Source organism: Alosa alosa, chromosome 8 (assembly GCF_017589495.1).
Source record: "Alosa alosa isolate M-15738 ecotype Scorff River chromosome 8, AALO_Geno_1.1, whole genome shotgun sequence".
NCBI classification, from domain to species: domain Eukaryota; kingdom Metazoa; phylum Chordata; class Actinopteri; order Clupeiformes; family Clupeidae; genus Alosa; species Alosa alosa.
The window spans coordinates 17852935-17866894 of record NC_063196.1 but is presented as its reverse complement, the minus strand read 5'-3'; the positions used below and the strand labels follow the sequence as shown (position 1 = coordinate 17866894).

At 42.3% G+C, this 13960-nt stretch overlaps 2 protein-coding genes across 2 annotated transcripts; both read left to right on the top strand.

The window, feature by feature from the left end:
* Nucleotides 1-247: 247 nt before the first annotated feature.
* fabp7b (fatty acid binding protein 7, brain, b) lies at nt 248-1528 on the top strand. Its single transcript, XM_048250714.1, has 4 exons — nt 248-411; nt 620-792; nt 977-1078; nt 1260-1528. Exons 1-4 carry the CDS (start codon nt 339-341, stop codon nt 1308-1310), a joined length of 399 nt encoding a protein of 132 aa, XP_048106671.1. The 5' UTR covers nt 248-338; the 3' UTR covers nt 1311-1528.
* Nucleotides 1529-2138: 610 nt separating this feature from the next.
* smpdl3a (sphingomyelin phosphodiesterase acid like 3A) lies at nt 2139-12426 on the top strand. The gene is made up of 8 exons (XM_048251184.1): nt 2139-2342; nt 3629-3842; nt 7323-7467; nt 7883-7979; nt 8948-9111; nt 9573-9753; nt 10396-10520; nt 11451-12426. Exons 1-8 carry the CDS (start codon nt 2231-2233, stop codon nt 11757-11759), a joined length of 1347 nt encoding a protein of 448 aa, XP_048107141.1. The 5' UTR covers nt 2139-2230; the 3' UTR covers nt 11760-12426.
* Nucleotides 12427-13960: the final 1534 nt, after the last annotated feature.

Sequence of the window (13960 nt, the reverse complement as noted above, 5' to 3'; positions counted from 1 at the left end):
GTGAGTCATTTGTATAAGATGTAAGTAGAAACTTTTGGAACAGCGTGCAAGGTTGTATCTTTTACGCACGAAAATGCGCAACACTTGTATGTTGCATGTAAACGAAGATACGCCCCCTAAATCTGACCCATTCATCCTTACAGTTACTTATTCAGACCAATCACAACTACCCGCTGTCTTCTGTCAGCCAACGACAGCTTAGTCCCCACCCCCAAACTTATGTATTAATAATGCCCAGACAGTTACTCCCAATTTACGAGGCTTCTAAACGGGGTTAAGAGCATCCTCCGGTCTCCCATTCTCCATTGCTATCTCTGTCCACGCGATCCAGTTTCACCATGGTTGACGCATTCTGTGCCACTTGGAAGCTGATTGACAGCGAGAATTTCGACGACTACATGAAAGCTCTTGGTGAGTTTTCTTGACGCACCTGCGGCTTTCTGGCGACACCATGCGTACTCGTCCGCTTTGCAGGTGTACTCTGTTCTTGGACACAATGGAGGAACGGGATCTGTAGATATTTTTACACCTCAAAGGGTGCTGAAACAAAACAAAAAAAAATCTTTAACCCACATCAGTAATTTTTTTTCATTTCACTCCATTTTCATTTCACTCACAGGTGTGGGCTTTGCCACCAGACAAGTCGGGAATGTGACGAAACCCACAGTAGTGATCTGCAAAGAGGGGGACAAAGTGGTAGTGAAGACGCAGAGTACCTTCAAGAACACCGAGATCTCATTCAAACTGGGCGAGGAGTTCGAGGAGACTACCGCAGACGACAGGCATTGCAAAGTAGGTGCAACTACAATTTAACCAAAATTAATCAATTTGTCTGTATACCCGCATACGACTTTCGTCGGGCATTACATCGACTTATGACTTTGTTACAATTGCTTAGTGTTAAAAGTTCAATTTTCTATAGAGATTAATTTCTGAAAAAGGGAATATATACAACTGACACTTATTTCACCCACAGTCCGTTTTAACCATGGAAGGGGACAAGTTTGTGCACGTCCAGAAATGGGACGGCAAGGAGACTAAATTCGTCCGGGAGCTCAAGGACGGGAAAATGGTCATGGTAAGTCACTAATAATTGGAATTTTTACTTGTGCAAAGCCTTTATGTATAGGCCTAATCTTTAGCTCAGTGACCAACAGCGTGCATATCTGTAGTAGGCTACAATGTTGAAGAATGTGTTCACATACACTTTGGGGTCAAATAGAGTGCTGATTTTTAATGTCAATTTTGCATCATTTCAGACTCTAACCTTTGAGGATGTGACGGCAGTACGTACCTATGAGAAGGCATAATTCATGGCTGTGACCAAGACCATCTCAATCTTTTTCTTTCTTGCTTTTTTATTGGATTACAAACAAGAAGTGATTTTATTGTAAGCAGAACTTTGCACTTCACTCCTCGAGATGTTTAAAACATGGACTGGAAAAAAAAACTTTTGTAAGAATTTTATATGTCTTTCATATTAATAAATCATGAGTAAACGTGACTGAATAAACACTTTTAAAAGAAAGTTCGACTTTGTGGAATATTTATGTAGTCTACAGTAAGAATTATGCATTAGGTGCCCTATGAACGTGCTCATAATCAGAGAAACAAAGACAGCAGAGGTTACAATACCATATGGCTTTAGTTCCATGATAGCAAACTTAGACATACGTGCTTATTGTCATAAACTAGCATATTATTCATGCGAGAAAAGTTTTGCTTTGCATTTTACAGTAAACAATAAAGCCTGGACGTTTTAAGTAGGCCGAGGCTATTGTAATTCAATTCATTTAGTTGTAATAGCGCACCATCCTGATTGCTACTAGCTCATTTAAACGCATGACTTCCTCACGTGTAGAGACACTAAAAGTTTGCAATAAGCTCGCGGGGATGCATATATCTAGAGATCTACGATTCTTTGCATTACATAAGCTAAACTATATAGACCTAGGCCTAAAACCATTCTTACCAAGTAGATTATTGGAAGTTCCACTGTCAGTACCATAGCATTATAATAACATTAGTAACATCATTATGACAGTAGGCTAATGCGATATCAATTCTCTCCCGTCCCGTGATCGGACAGTCAACAATGCGATCACGTGACGCATTTTCACTTCCTGTTTTGTAGGATTAGGTTATATGAGTTGGTCTGTTGGCACTGTGCAGCACAAACATGGGACTATTTTAAAGAACAATTGTGCGTGTAGTTCTCTAGTCTTCCGCGATGCATCGGAGTGTTCTGTACTATCTTGCGTGCCTGCCTGTTCACCTGCTGGTTGTGGCAGCGCCGACTTCGAACAAACTCCATAACGTCCATTATGGTAACGGCAACGTCGGTGAGTGAGTGCTCAGTGTTTTTGTTTTGGAATTTCTCTACGTGTCCTCCGATTGTGTAGGCCTACTACATTGTTATGCTTACTGAGTAGCCTATTGGGTCATTCCACCTAATCGGTGCCTTTTGCGTCCCACAACATATAATCAGTTCTAAAGTTGCTTAAACAACAAATACATGTGTAATTTAAAAAAACTTAATGTTACTATAGATTATATGCATCAATATAAGACCAGGTAAACCCAATAAAATACAAGTTCAAACGATTAAAATCACATAAATATATGCTATGGGTAAAGATTTTGGTTGATTTTGACCTGTCCCACGCTATGTTTTTTCTTTTTCAACAGCACTTCTCGGTTGTAAAATGTTGGTAAAATGATACAATTTTCACAGTTTTATATCGTCTTAAGTGTAATCTCATTGTTAAGCAATGATTTTTAAATAAATAGATATGTTTTCATAGAAAATATAGTAATTTAAGTAATTAATTTAAGTAAAATAAGTAATTTATCATTGTCCCTTAATTTCATCTCAGTCCTGTTACTTTCACCAAAACCTCCTATAAAATAATGGTACAAACTAGAAGTGACATAATTTCAAGGAAGTGACATCATTTAGAAGAAGCAGATTCCACAGTGTGCGAGGGTAACTTTCTCTCCTTTTAAATGTCCTATTTTTCATGTTTTATCAGGGTTGTGAGAGAGGGGCAAGCATACAACATCAGTCCTGTTACAATTTTTTAAAGTGTATATATAAATAATTATTTATCAATACTGATATTACCAATATCTAGAAGTAATAACCTTTCAGATTACATACCATGTGCCTTCCTAACCTTGACCTGTTAGCTAGAAATGAGCAATTTAGCATGAAATCATCAGTCCTGTTACCATCAGTCCTGTTACTATCCTACGATATTCTATGTAATAAGTGAATGGTAAAAAAAAAATGCATAGCTTGAGATGGCCCGAGACAATTTCTTGTCATGTTAAGATGTGTTAATTAAATGGGCATTAAAAAAAATCAGTTTGAAACAATTATATTTTTCACATTTTTAAAGTTGAAAAGGCACCGATTTCGTGGAATGACCCTATTATAGCCTATGTTGGTCTACAATATCAGCGTAAATAAACTGGCACAGCCTATGACTATAATATATAGCTACTGGCAAATGTTTAAAAGTTTAGCCTACTTGCATGATCTAATAGTTTGAATCATCGTTCACATTCAGGTAGGCTATGATTTGCATCCATTAGGCCGTACTCAATATGGCTGTTTCGATTTCAGGCAAATTCTGGCACATATCAGACTTGCACCTAGATCCCTCTTACCATGTGACAAAGGATCGCACCAAAGTGTGCCTCTCCTCTTCGGACCGACCCGCCTCTGACCCCGGGGCTTATGGGGACTACATGTGTGACTCGCCCTATCAGCTCATCTCATCCGCATTCCAGTTCATGAAACACGAATCACCCCAACCAGACTTCATGATATGGACAGGGTATGGATAATGAAATGTTTACTGAATTAATGTTGACAATTGGTAAATTCGTTAAACAAACAAACAAACAAACAAACAAACAAGGCCTAATACTGTTCTGCGGTTCCTTATTCAACATAATAAGAGAAACCTTAGTTGGTTGAATCTTGTGATCTGTGTTGGTGATATTGTCTTCCTCTATCGGTGTTTTTAGTAGAGGATAACAGTCAGTTACCATCATCAGGGGAACCTTTTTCTCTTTTCAGAGTAATTTGTCAAAGACAGCAATTTAATATTAGCTCAAACCGTTTTGAAGATGTAGGAATTTCCTGCCCCGTAGGCCTGTTCCACAACATGGTCTGGTCATGGTCTTTATAATAGTTCAACATTTTTAAATGTTTAAAAACAACAACTTAACAAAAGACACATACTTCTACATTAAACCTAGTTGTTGGAATTGAATAACAGGCAATACATGTATTACAAGGATACAAGGAAGTTTATTGTCACATGCATATAGTTACTGGAAGTAAGAAATGCAGTGAAATTATGTCTGGTGTCAGCCTATTTGTGCATTTATTGGGGGGGGGGGGTAAAAAGTGCAGTAAAAGAGGGGTTTAGTAGATTAAGTGGCAAGGGTTGCATAAGAAAGGTGGAGGAGGATGGGGGGGGGGGGCACCAACAAGGAGCACCCAAGAGCAACAGGGGCAAGGAAAAACTCCCTTACCAAGGAAGAAACCTTGGGCAGATCCACGGCTCAAGGGGCTAACCCAACTGCCAGGGGTCTTGGTGTGTGTGTTGGGGGGATGACAGGGGAGATGGGATAGTGTGCTGTGTATGTGGGGAGAGGGCAGTGGTGCAATATGTGTGTTGGAGAAGCTTCCTCATGAGACAATGTGCTGTGTATGGGGGGGCAGTGTGCTGTAAGTATGTTGGGGATGTGTGTTGGAGAAGCTTCCTGATGAAATAATGTGCTGTGTAGGGGGGAGGGGGGCAGTGTACTGCAAGTATGATGAAGGGACTTACTATTGCAAGCAGAGTACTGTATGTATGATGTATGTGAGTGATGACAGTGAAGATGTGTGTGTGTGGGAGGGGAGCAGTGACTGTGTGTGTGTGTGTGTGTGTGTGTGTGTGTGTGTGTGTGTGTAGTGTGTGTGTGGGTAGGTGGGGGCAGTGTGCTGTAAGTATGTAGAGGATGTGTGTTGGAGAAGATCCTGAAGACAATGTGCTATGTATGTAGGGAGGGGGGGCAGTGTGCAGCAAGTATGTAGAGGAGGCTTACTGTAGCTAGCAGTGTGCTGTATGTATGTGAGGTGATGATGTAAGTGTGTGTTTTTTGTGTGTGTGTGTGGTGGGGGTGGGGGTGGGGGGCAGAAAGGCTAGGCAATCAAGGACATGGGTAGATAGATGGAGGAGAAATCAAAAATAATAAATAAAAAGTTCTATGGAGATGTGCAAAAGTTGGAGAAAATCAGATATGTGTGTGTGTGTGTGTGTGTGTGTGTGTGTGTGTGTGTGTGTGTGTGTGTGTGTGTGTGTGTGTGTGTGTGTGTGTTTTGACGTGTGATGAAATAAGAAAATAAATAAAAGGTCTGTAGCATAGGGAGAGGGATGTAAAAGTGCTAAAAGTCATGTAGGTGTGTGTGTGTGTGGGGGGGGGGGTCATGAGTGCTGAGGAGTGAATGAGTGCAAATTCAGTATAGTGTGAGTTCAGAGTTCGGATGGCCTGGGGATAAAAACTTCTCCTGAGTCTCTCAGTTCTGGCTTTGTGACTACATAGGCGTCTTCTTGATTTCAGCGGTAGGAATAATCCATTGTTAGGATGAGAAGAGTCCTTCAGAATCTTTTGGGCTCTTAGGAGTACTCTTCTGGAATAGATATGTTGTAGAGCAGGGAGTTGAGTACATTCAGCTGAGCGCACTACTCTCTGCAGAGTACTACAATCTCTAACTGTGGAGTTCCCATACCAGGTGATAATGCTACCAGTTAGAACACTCTCAACCGCTGAAGTGTAGAAGGCCTTCATGATGGATGTAGAAACTTTGAATTTCCTTAGCTGACGAAGGAAGTAGAGTCGTTGTCTGGACTTCTTCAGAACATATTGAGTGTTAACAGTCCATGTTAAGTCTTCAGTAATGTGGACACCAAGGTATTTAAAACTTGTGACTCTCTCTACAGGTTGCCCGCTGATCATTAGTGGGGTGTAACTGTAGTTCTGCTGCTTCCTTCTGTAATCCACTACCATTTCCTTGGTTTTATTGATATTCAGTGTCAAGCTGTTAGATTGACACCACTGTGCCACCTCATCAACCTGATCCAAGTAGAGCTGTTCATTGTTGTTACTAATCAGGCCCAAGATCACTGTGTCATCTGCAAACTTGATGATGGAGGTATGACTACTGTTGGCTTTGCAGTCATGTGTGTAGATGTTGTACAGCAGTGGACTCAAAACACAGCCTTGGTTATTAGTTAGTGATACATAAATATCCTTGTAGGCCTACATGATTTGGAGCGCTAAACTTCACAATATGATATGTGAAGATATGATTCTTGAGGCAAAACATGATATCCTACTATAGTCATGGTTTAGTGGTTTAAATGTTTAGTGGTTTTAATGGTTTAGTATATATATATATATATATATATATATATATATATATATATATATATATACACACACACATAAATATGTGAAATATTTCACTGTGAAATATTTCAAAATCAATACATTAAATGTACATTATGCAGGTTTAGGTATTTTTGGCGACTGTAAAGCTCCCTCTAGAGTCACAATATATTTATATTTTACTCTGCTGTTGTAATTAGAAAAACTTCTCATGACTTATCCCCCCTGTACACAATGAAAATACTTTTGTTGTGGAGGTGAATGATTAACAACAGGCAAAAACTATCTCCAAAGAGTCTACTGACAAGGTCATGTTTCACGATTCTCGCGACATTTGTCGGTCGCTGTTCTTGGAGTTACATGGCTGGTTTTCTTGGTATTGACTCGCTACGCCTATGCTGTATAGTCATGCTAGGTCAATGATTCGCCTATTACAAGTTTGTTTACCATCAAATTGGCTTCCTAAAGGTTATATTAAGGTGAAAATCTTGCATAGTGTACCTTTAATACCTATATTTGGATGAGGGACTATTTATAAACTATGTGATTAGAAAGTGATTGATTTTTTATTCATTAGCAAGACCAGTGCATGGTTTAATCACAGTGCTGAGCCTGTATCATATCTTCTTTAGATATGAATCATGAATCAGCAGCAGTTTGTTGTATGAGGCAAAAATGTGATGGGAAATATCATGGAGAAGGATTATTGGTATAACCCTTCAGATTATTCCATATGGACTACCTAAAACCATTATTTGTAAATGTTCCTGCATGTGACTGTGTGTGTGTGTGTGTGTGTGTGTGATGTAGTGAGCGTTTTGTGGTGTGGACGCACATACATGTAAAACTTCAACCCACTGTCTGACCCTCAGCGACAGCCCCCCTCATGTTCGAGCAGAGGAGCTCTCAACCCAACAGGTGATTGACATCCTTGCCAACACCACCCACACCATCCGAGAGCTCTTCCCCTCTCTGACTGTCTACCCTGCAGTAGGAAACCATGACTATTGGCCCCAGGTATCTCACTTGCTCTCCTTGCCTTTTCCACCACAGCATGCCTGGAAAATGTCCCTGGGGGACATTTATACGGATTTCCCTATTACAAATGATTATCCAAAACACTTGACAACTTAATGTGAATCACAAATTTTTTTTTTTTTTCTGTGATAGAATCTTTATATACATGCTACATAATATATAAAACATAAAATCTGTGCTTATCTGTGATGAAGAGATCTTGTGTTGAGTTAATTGCTCTCAAAATAGCTGTTATTTTAGCTAATCACTCCAAACAGAAGTCTTAGTCAGACAGCAAGGCTTGCGGTAAAATGAATCAGACGCTGGTCTTAATTACCAGAAATTGCTGGCCCCGAGTATATTTCAGGTCAGTGACCTGGAGCACTGCCTTCTAACACTTAGCACTTGATTCCAGGATCAGTTACCCGCGACAACAAATGAGATTTACCAGGCGGTTGCCAAACTCTGGGCAGGTTGGCTAAAGCCAGAGGCGCTTGCTACCCTGCGCGAAGGTAAATCCCCAGCAATGCAAACACAGGATGCCTGAGAAGGAAAGGCTGAGGTGCGTTCAAATTTGGTAAACGGTGGCGAACGTTCGTGGTGAACATGTTAAACAGTTAAACAGTTAAATTTGAATGATTTGGTGTTAACATTCAGTTGTAAAAGTAATTACATTGTTATCTTCATCAAGCTCATGTCCAGTTCCACTGTATGTTGAGAACTACATCCGCAGACGGTTGTTCGCAAACGTTCGCCGAAAACTCAAGGCTAATGGAAAACTGTTTGCAAACTCTCGCAATGTTTGCGAATTTGAATGCACCTTAGATCTTGCTCTTAGAACCTCTGCCAATCATATTGGATTTGAAGCGATGTGTGTGTGTGTGTGTGAATTTCCATGCCTAGCCCTCCAGGTGTTCAAATCCTTAAATTAATGCAACACCCTGATCTACGAAATATGCTGAAATATGTTTGAGCAGATTTAATAAGCGGCTGTCACTCAGTATTAAGCATAAAAAGCTGTAGGCCTACAATAGCACATAGTGTTTAAACATATTTTTGGTAAGGTTATTTTAGTTACAGGGCCTGAAAATAATCATGCTGGTTTCTGGCCAAGGCTGTAGGCCTGCACTCATATTGTTTGATATAATGGCCGACTGGCCCTTTTTAAATTTATGTTGTTATTGTCACTAAATTGTACAAGATATGAAACAAGACTGTATATTTTGATGTTTACATCATACATAGACCTGCTACTTCAAAACTTGTAGAACACCTCCCCTGTGACCTCACCTGAATTCACTGCCAAGTGTAATACATGGGGTGTCCTTTGGTCATAAATGCATGACTGCATTGTTTTGTAAGCTTTTAGTGTTGTGTGTCAAAACAACTCCATGTTGACCTCTACTTTCAAGCGACTGGTCCCACACAAAAACAGACATGACCGGCATGTGTGTATGTTGTTTGTTTCTTTTTTTAAAAGGTGGCTTCTATTCCCAACTGGTCCGGCCCCAGCTGCGGCTGGTGAGCCTCAACACCATTCTCTACTATGGCCCCAATAACGTGACGGAAAACATGACTGACCCCACGGGGCAGCTCAAGTGGTTGCGGAACACTCTAGAAGCCTCAAGGCAGAACATAGAGAAGGTAAGACAGACCTACCGGTCAAGGGGGAAAAATGTGTGACAATCAAATCATCGTCTCATGAGTTTTGTACGTACAAAACAGACGACCAGATGACCCTTACGTTGAGCTACTTGTTACTTCACTGGACAAAAAAGAACACTGTGTTGGCTTTCAATGCCAGATTCTTGTAAATGTAGGATAGAATGTAGCCATGCCGTTAATCTGCTGACTTTTGACTGAGTCATCTTTTAGTCGCAGCATAGCTACATAATTCATTCAAGACGAGCTACATTTACTCGATAGAGAAAGATAGGTTGCTTTTCTGTTAAATTACTGGGAATGTTCTTAATGTAATCCCAGTGACACACTCATACCCGAGTGAGTTCATCACAATCTCAGCATAACCTCATAGCACTTGGCTGACCAAGTCTCTAAAACCCCTAGTCCACACCCCACCAATATAATTTGCCTTTTCCCTATAGGTCTATATCATTGCACACGTTCCCATTGGTTACTTGCCATACGCCATGGACACTACAGCCATGCGGGAGGTGTACAACGAACGCCTCGTGGAAATGTTTCGCGACTACAGTGACCTCATTTCCGGACAGTTCTATGGACACACACACAGAGACAGCATAATGGTCATGCTGGGTCGCCAAGGTAACGTGGCACAGCCTGTGGATTGGCAGTTTTTCTCTCTCTCTCCTCTTGGCCTGGATTCCTCTATTCAAGGACTGTCCTCAGTTGCCCTTTGAGGTCAAGACGCCTCTGGACTAGGAAAGTCATGCATGTGTGAGTTTGGTATAGTGTGGGTATGAAATTACACCGTAAATTGCCCTCTCAATTATGTTTTCACCTAAAATTAGGTGGCACAAAACTCCTGTCATTTGACAGGAACGCTCTTTTCAAAAACTCTCTCAGTGGTTGGTAGACTCTGTGTGTGGAATGTAATCATTTAAGCCTAGCGTCATCATTGCCCAGCTATGCTCAATGTTGGATCAATCTGTAATTTTAACAATTCATCAAGTGGCACCCCCTTCAGCTGTCACGGCTGTGCTATATTCAGCACTTCAATGATTTGGCACGCGGTTGCTGAGACATTCTATCTTTCAACACAGCCTCAGGCTCCCTCACTTAACAATCAACCTTTTGTGGAAACATGCGTATATCTGCAAAAAAAAAACAAAAAAACATTATCTTACCATTCCATTCCTCTCCTCAACCTCTCTCTCTTTCCATTAAAATCCCTACACTGGGCTCGAGCGAGACAGTCACATGACTCCATTTTCGTTTGCCTGGCAGGTAAACCGCTGGGCTCGGTGTTCGTCACGCCGTCCATCACACCCTGGAAAGGTGCCCGGGATCCGTACTCCAACAACCCTGGCGTGCGAATGTACCTGTACGACCCTGCGGACTACGGCGTGCTGGTAAGCACGCACATACAAATGGTGTTCAGACATCAAACAGATCAATCAAATCAGGTGGTGTTTATAGTGTGTGGTCACTAGCACATTCCATATGTGACATAATTGATGTGCATATCAGACATAAATAAACCGTGCAAGACTTTTTAATGACACGTAATGGCAGAAGGGATGTTTCACTAATTGTTTGTGGTAGGCGAGTAATTTGCAAAAAATATTTTTATGGGATCGGTTTAACAGACTAGTGTATGAGTTAATGTGCATGAAAGGATTATACACAGAACAATTAGGAGTTATTTCATATGGCTTAATAGCCTATATTCAGACTGGTGCATCTTAATGTCTTCATTAAGTGCAGCGTGACAGATTTCACCACAATGACGTATGAGGGTGATTATTATATAATATTTATTTCCAAGGAGACAGCAGCAGTGAGAGCCCTTACTCTAGGTGATTCAAGGGCATCCAGGAGGTTAAAAGATGCCAGAGGCTTGAGCTGTTACTGGTTGCTATCGCTTTATTAGTGTGTCCATGCCACGTTAGCCGCATACCAGCTCAGATGCCACTTGTTTGTCAGTGATTAATGGCTTTGTCAGTCTTCATTTCATGGTGCGATTTAATCAAGGGGTTTCTGTGGCACTGCCTCTATGGGTTCAGAGAGAGGGGTGGAGAGGGGAGAAGACTTTCTTTCTTTCAGCCGCTTTTAACTGTTCTCTCACTTTGTTTCTTTCTTCTCACCCATATCCCACCTCTCTTTCTCTCTCTCTCTCTCTCTCCTTTTGCACCTCCCTCTTTCTCTCCACAACCCCTCTGTGTTTGTGTGTGTGTGTGTGTGTGTCTATGTTTGTCTGCCTCTATGTATATGTGTGTGTGTGTGTGTGTGTGTGTGTGTGTGTGTTCCCACCCCGTTCTCTCCCCATCCTCACCCTAAAGGATGTCTGGCAGTACTACCTCAACCTGACCGAGGCCAACCGCGAGGGCAGCTCGGCGTGGACGCTGGAATACTCCCTGACCCAGGCCTTTGAGCTACCGGACGCCCGACCCCAGAGCCTGCACAAGCTTGGCCTCTCGCTGGCTCAGCCCCAGAGTAAAGCCTTTCACAAGTACTTCACGTACTTCATGGTCAGCTACAATGACACTATTACGTGTGAGGGCTACTGCAAAACCATTCAGATCTGCTCCCTCATGTTCGTTGACAGCGACTCTTACTCTGCATGTATGAAACAGCAGAGCATTTTATAAACAAAGAAACAGACTTACAAACGGTGAACACTATGTTGTTGGTTTTGTTGTTCTTTAAAAGGGAAAGTTCCAAATTTTCTTTTAAGGGTCTCTGACACAGATGGAAGTAATATTTTGATTAGAGATGCACCGATTGCAATTTTCTGGGCCGATTGCGATTTCCGATTTTTCCGGTTAATTATAGAAACCTTCAGAGACAGCTGAATAAGTATTGAGAGCATCAGTTTTCTTCATTTTAGGCTACTGTGTCAAAAGAAACTTTAACTTTTGTTTGCCTTTCTAATAGGCTATCGTATGTACACTTTTCACATCCACTTCCCAATCTGCTAGACTAGGGTATTAAGTCATAGCCCTAGTCTACGTGCAGTAAATAGTTTGAGTATTTTTTTTTTGTGGAGTAGAACTACTAGGCCTACTCTGTATGTTGCTGCTTGCTGCGTGAAAATCGGCCAATTCTAGTCACCAGCCGATCAATCGTTGCATGTCTAATTTTGATTAAAAAGGGATATTGAGAAAAGCCTATTGCACTGATTCATAAGTTGATTTTAGATTAGATGACAGTGCCTGGGAAGATGGCTGATTAATTCAGGACTAATCAGGCAACTGCTGAACAAAGAATGACTTTTTTTGTAAAGTGAAACTTTATAAATAAAGACTCTTTTGTAAAGCCTGGTGGTGAGCTCATTGAACTTACGAGTGCCTTCTCTCTCTCTCTTTCTCTCTCACTTCCATTCTCTCTCTCTCTCTCCCATTCTGTCTCTTCCAACCTTGGAGTTTTTTGTAATGCAACAGTTGTTGCCTTCTTCTCCCGCGGCCCGTGGTGGAGTTGAGTGTGAGAAAGGTTAGCGCCTGACCTCTGCAGAGGGGGGAAAAGGCAGTGAAAACATCTCCAAGCCTGGACATCACTCCACAGGAGACCGGGCCATGTGACATAAGAGAGGAAGGCTTGAGAGAGAGAGAGAGAGAGAGAGAGAGAGAGAGACGACCTCCACACTTTACCCCACCTAGAGGCCCCAATTCTCCCCACCTTTAACTCACAACCCCCCTCCCCACCCCACAACCACTACCACCTCTCACAGCCACCACCCCAAGTCTCCCCCCTTTTGCCTCTGTCCCCACAGAGCAGCCACATTCTTTGATGAGTGGAGGGAAGGAGCTCATTCGTCTGCCCTGCCCCCCCCCTCTCCCCCACACATCTACAGTCCGGCCATCATTGGCATTCGAGCCGAATCGGTAGCTTGGGGGAGCTCACAAAAGGGAACAGCAGCACAAAGCGAAGAAAGGTTGACATGGCGATGAAACGCGCGATGCCATGGCAATAGCAGCAGGTCTCTGGCAGTGCCGCTGCCTTGTCTGACCGAGGTTCTTTAATAAACGTTAATCTGTAAGTTGCTGAGCGTCCCCACCCAACACCACCCCACCCCCCGAGAAAGTAATGGAGCGGCCACCCCGTCACCCACCCCCCCCCAACCCCCCCTGCTACCCCCCACCCATATGCAACATATTCCCCAAAAAAATGGGTCAATATTTGTCACGCCATGTTGCTGCTGGATGAGGCCTTCTAAACACTCTGGATGACCACACAGATGGCTTTGTTAAGCTCAGACCAAGAGATGTTTTGACCACTGATATAAAGCAGTTGTGTGTCTGCCTGTGAGTGAGAAAGGCTCTGAGAGAAAGGACAGAGTGAGAGAGAGAAATGGGGAGAAAACAGAGATGTACAGTACAAGTTAACCCTCTGCAGTTGTTCTCAGGACACCAAAGTGCCAGATTGAAATGGAGCCCACACTGTTGTGTGTCTTCATAAGCCCCCTATGCCAGATACTCCCTCGCTAGACAGACAAACCGTTCTGCTCATGCAGTTTGCTGTGACAGGAAGGAAATGCTTGTGAGCGCCTCTAGCCTGGAGATATTTAATGTCTGCACTCCTAATGCGCTTCTACATTGGACGCAAAGGGCAGACTTGATGCATGCGGACAGACGATGAATAACAAAGACTATGAGATGATAACAAGCACACTCCATAAGCGGCTCAACGCAACCATTTCACATGCATACACACACATGCACACACACATGCACACACACAGACATACACACATACACACACATACACACACATACACACACACACACACACTCACACAGACACACAGAACTGCATGCATTCCGCAGAAGCTTACAGTAACTGTCCACTTTCG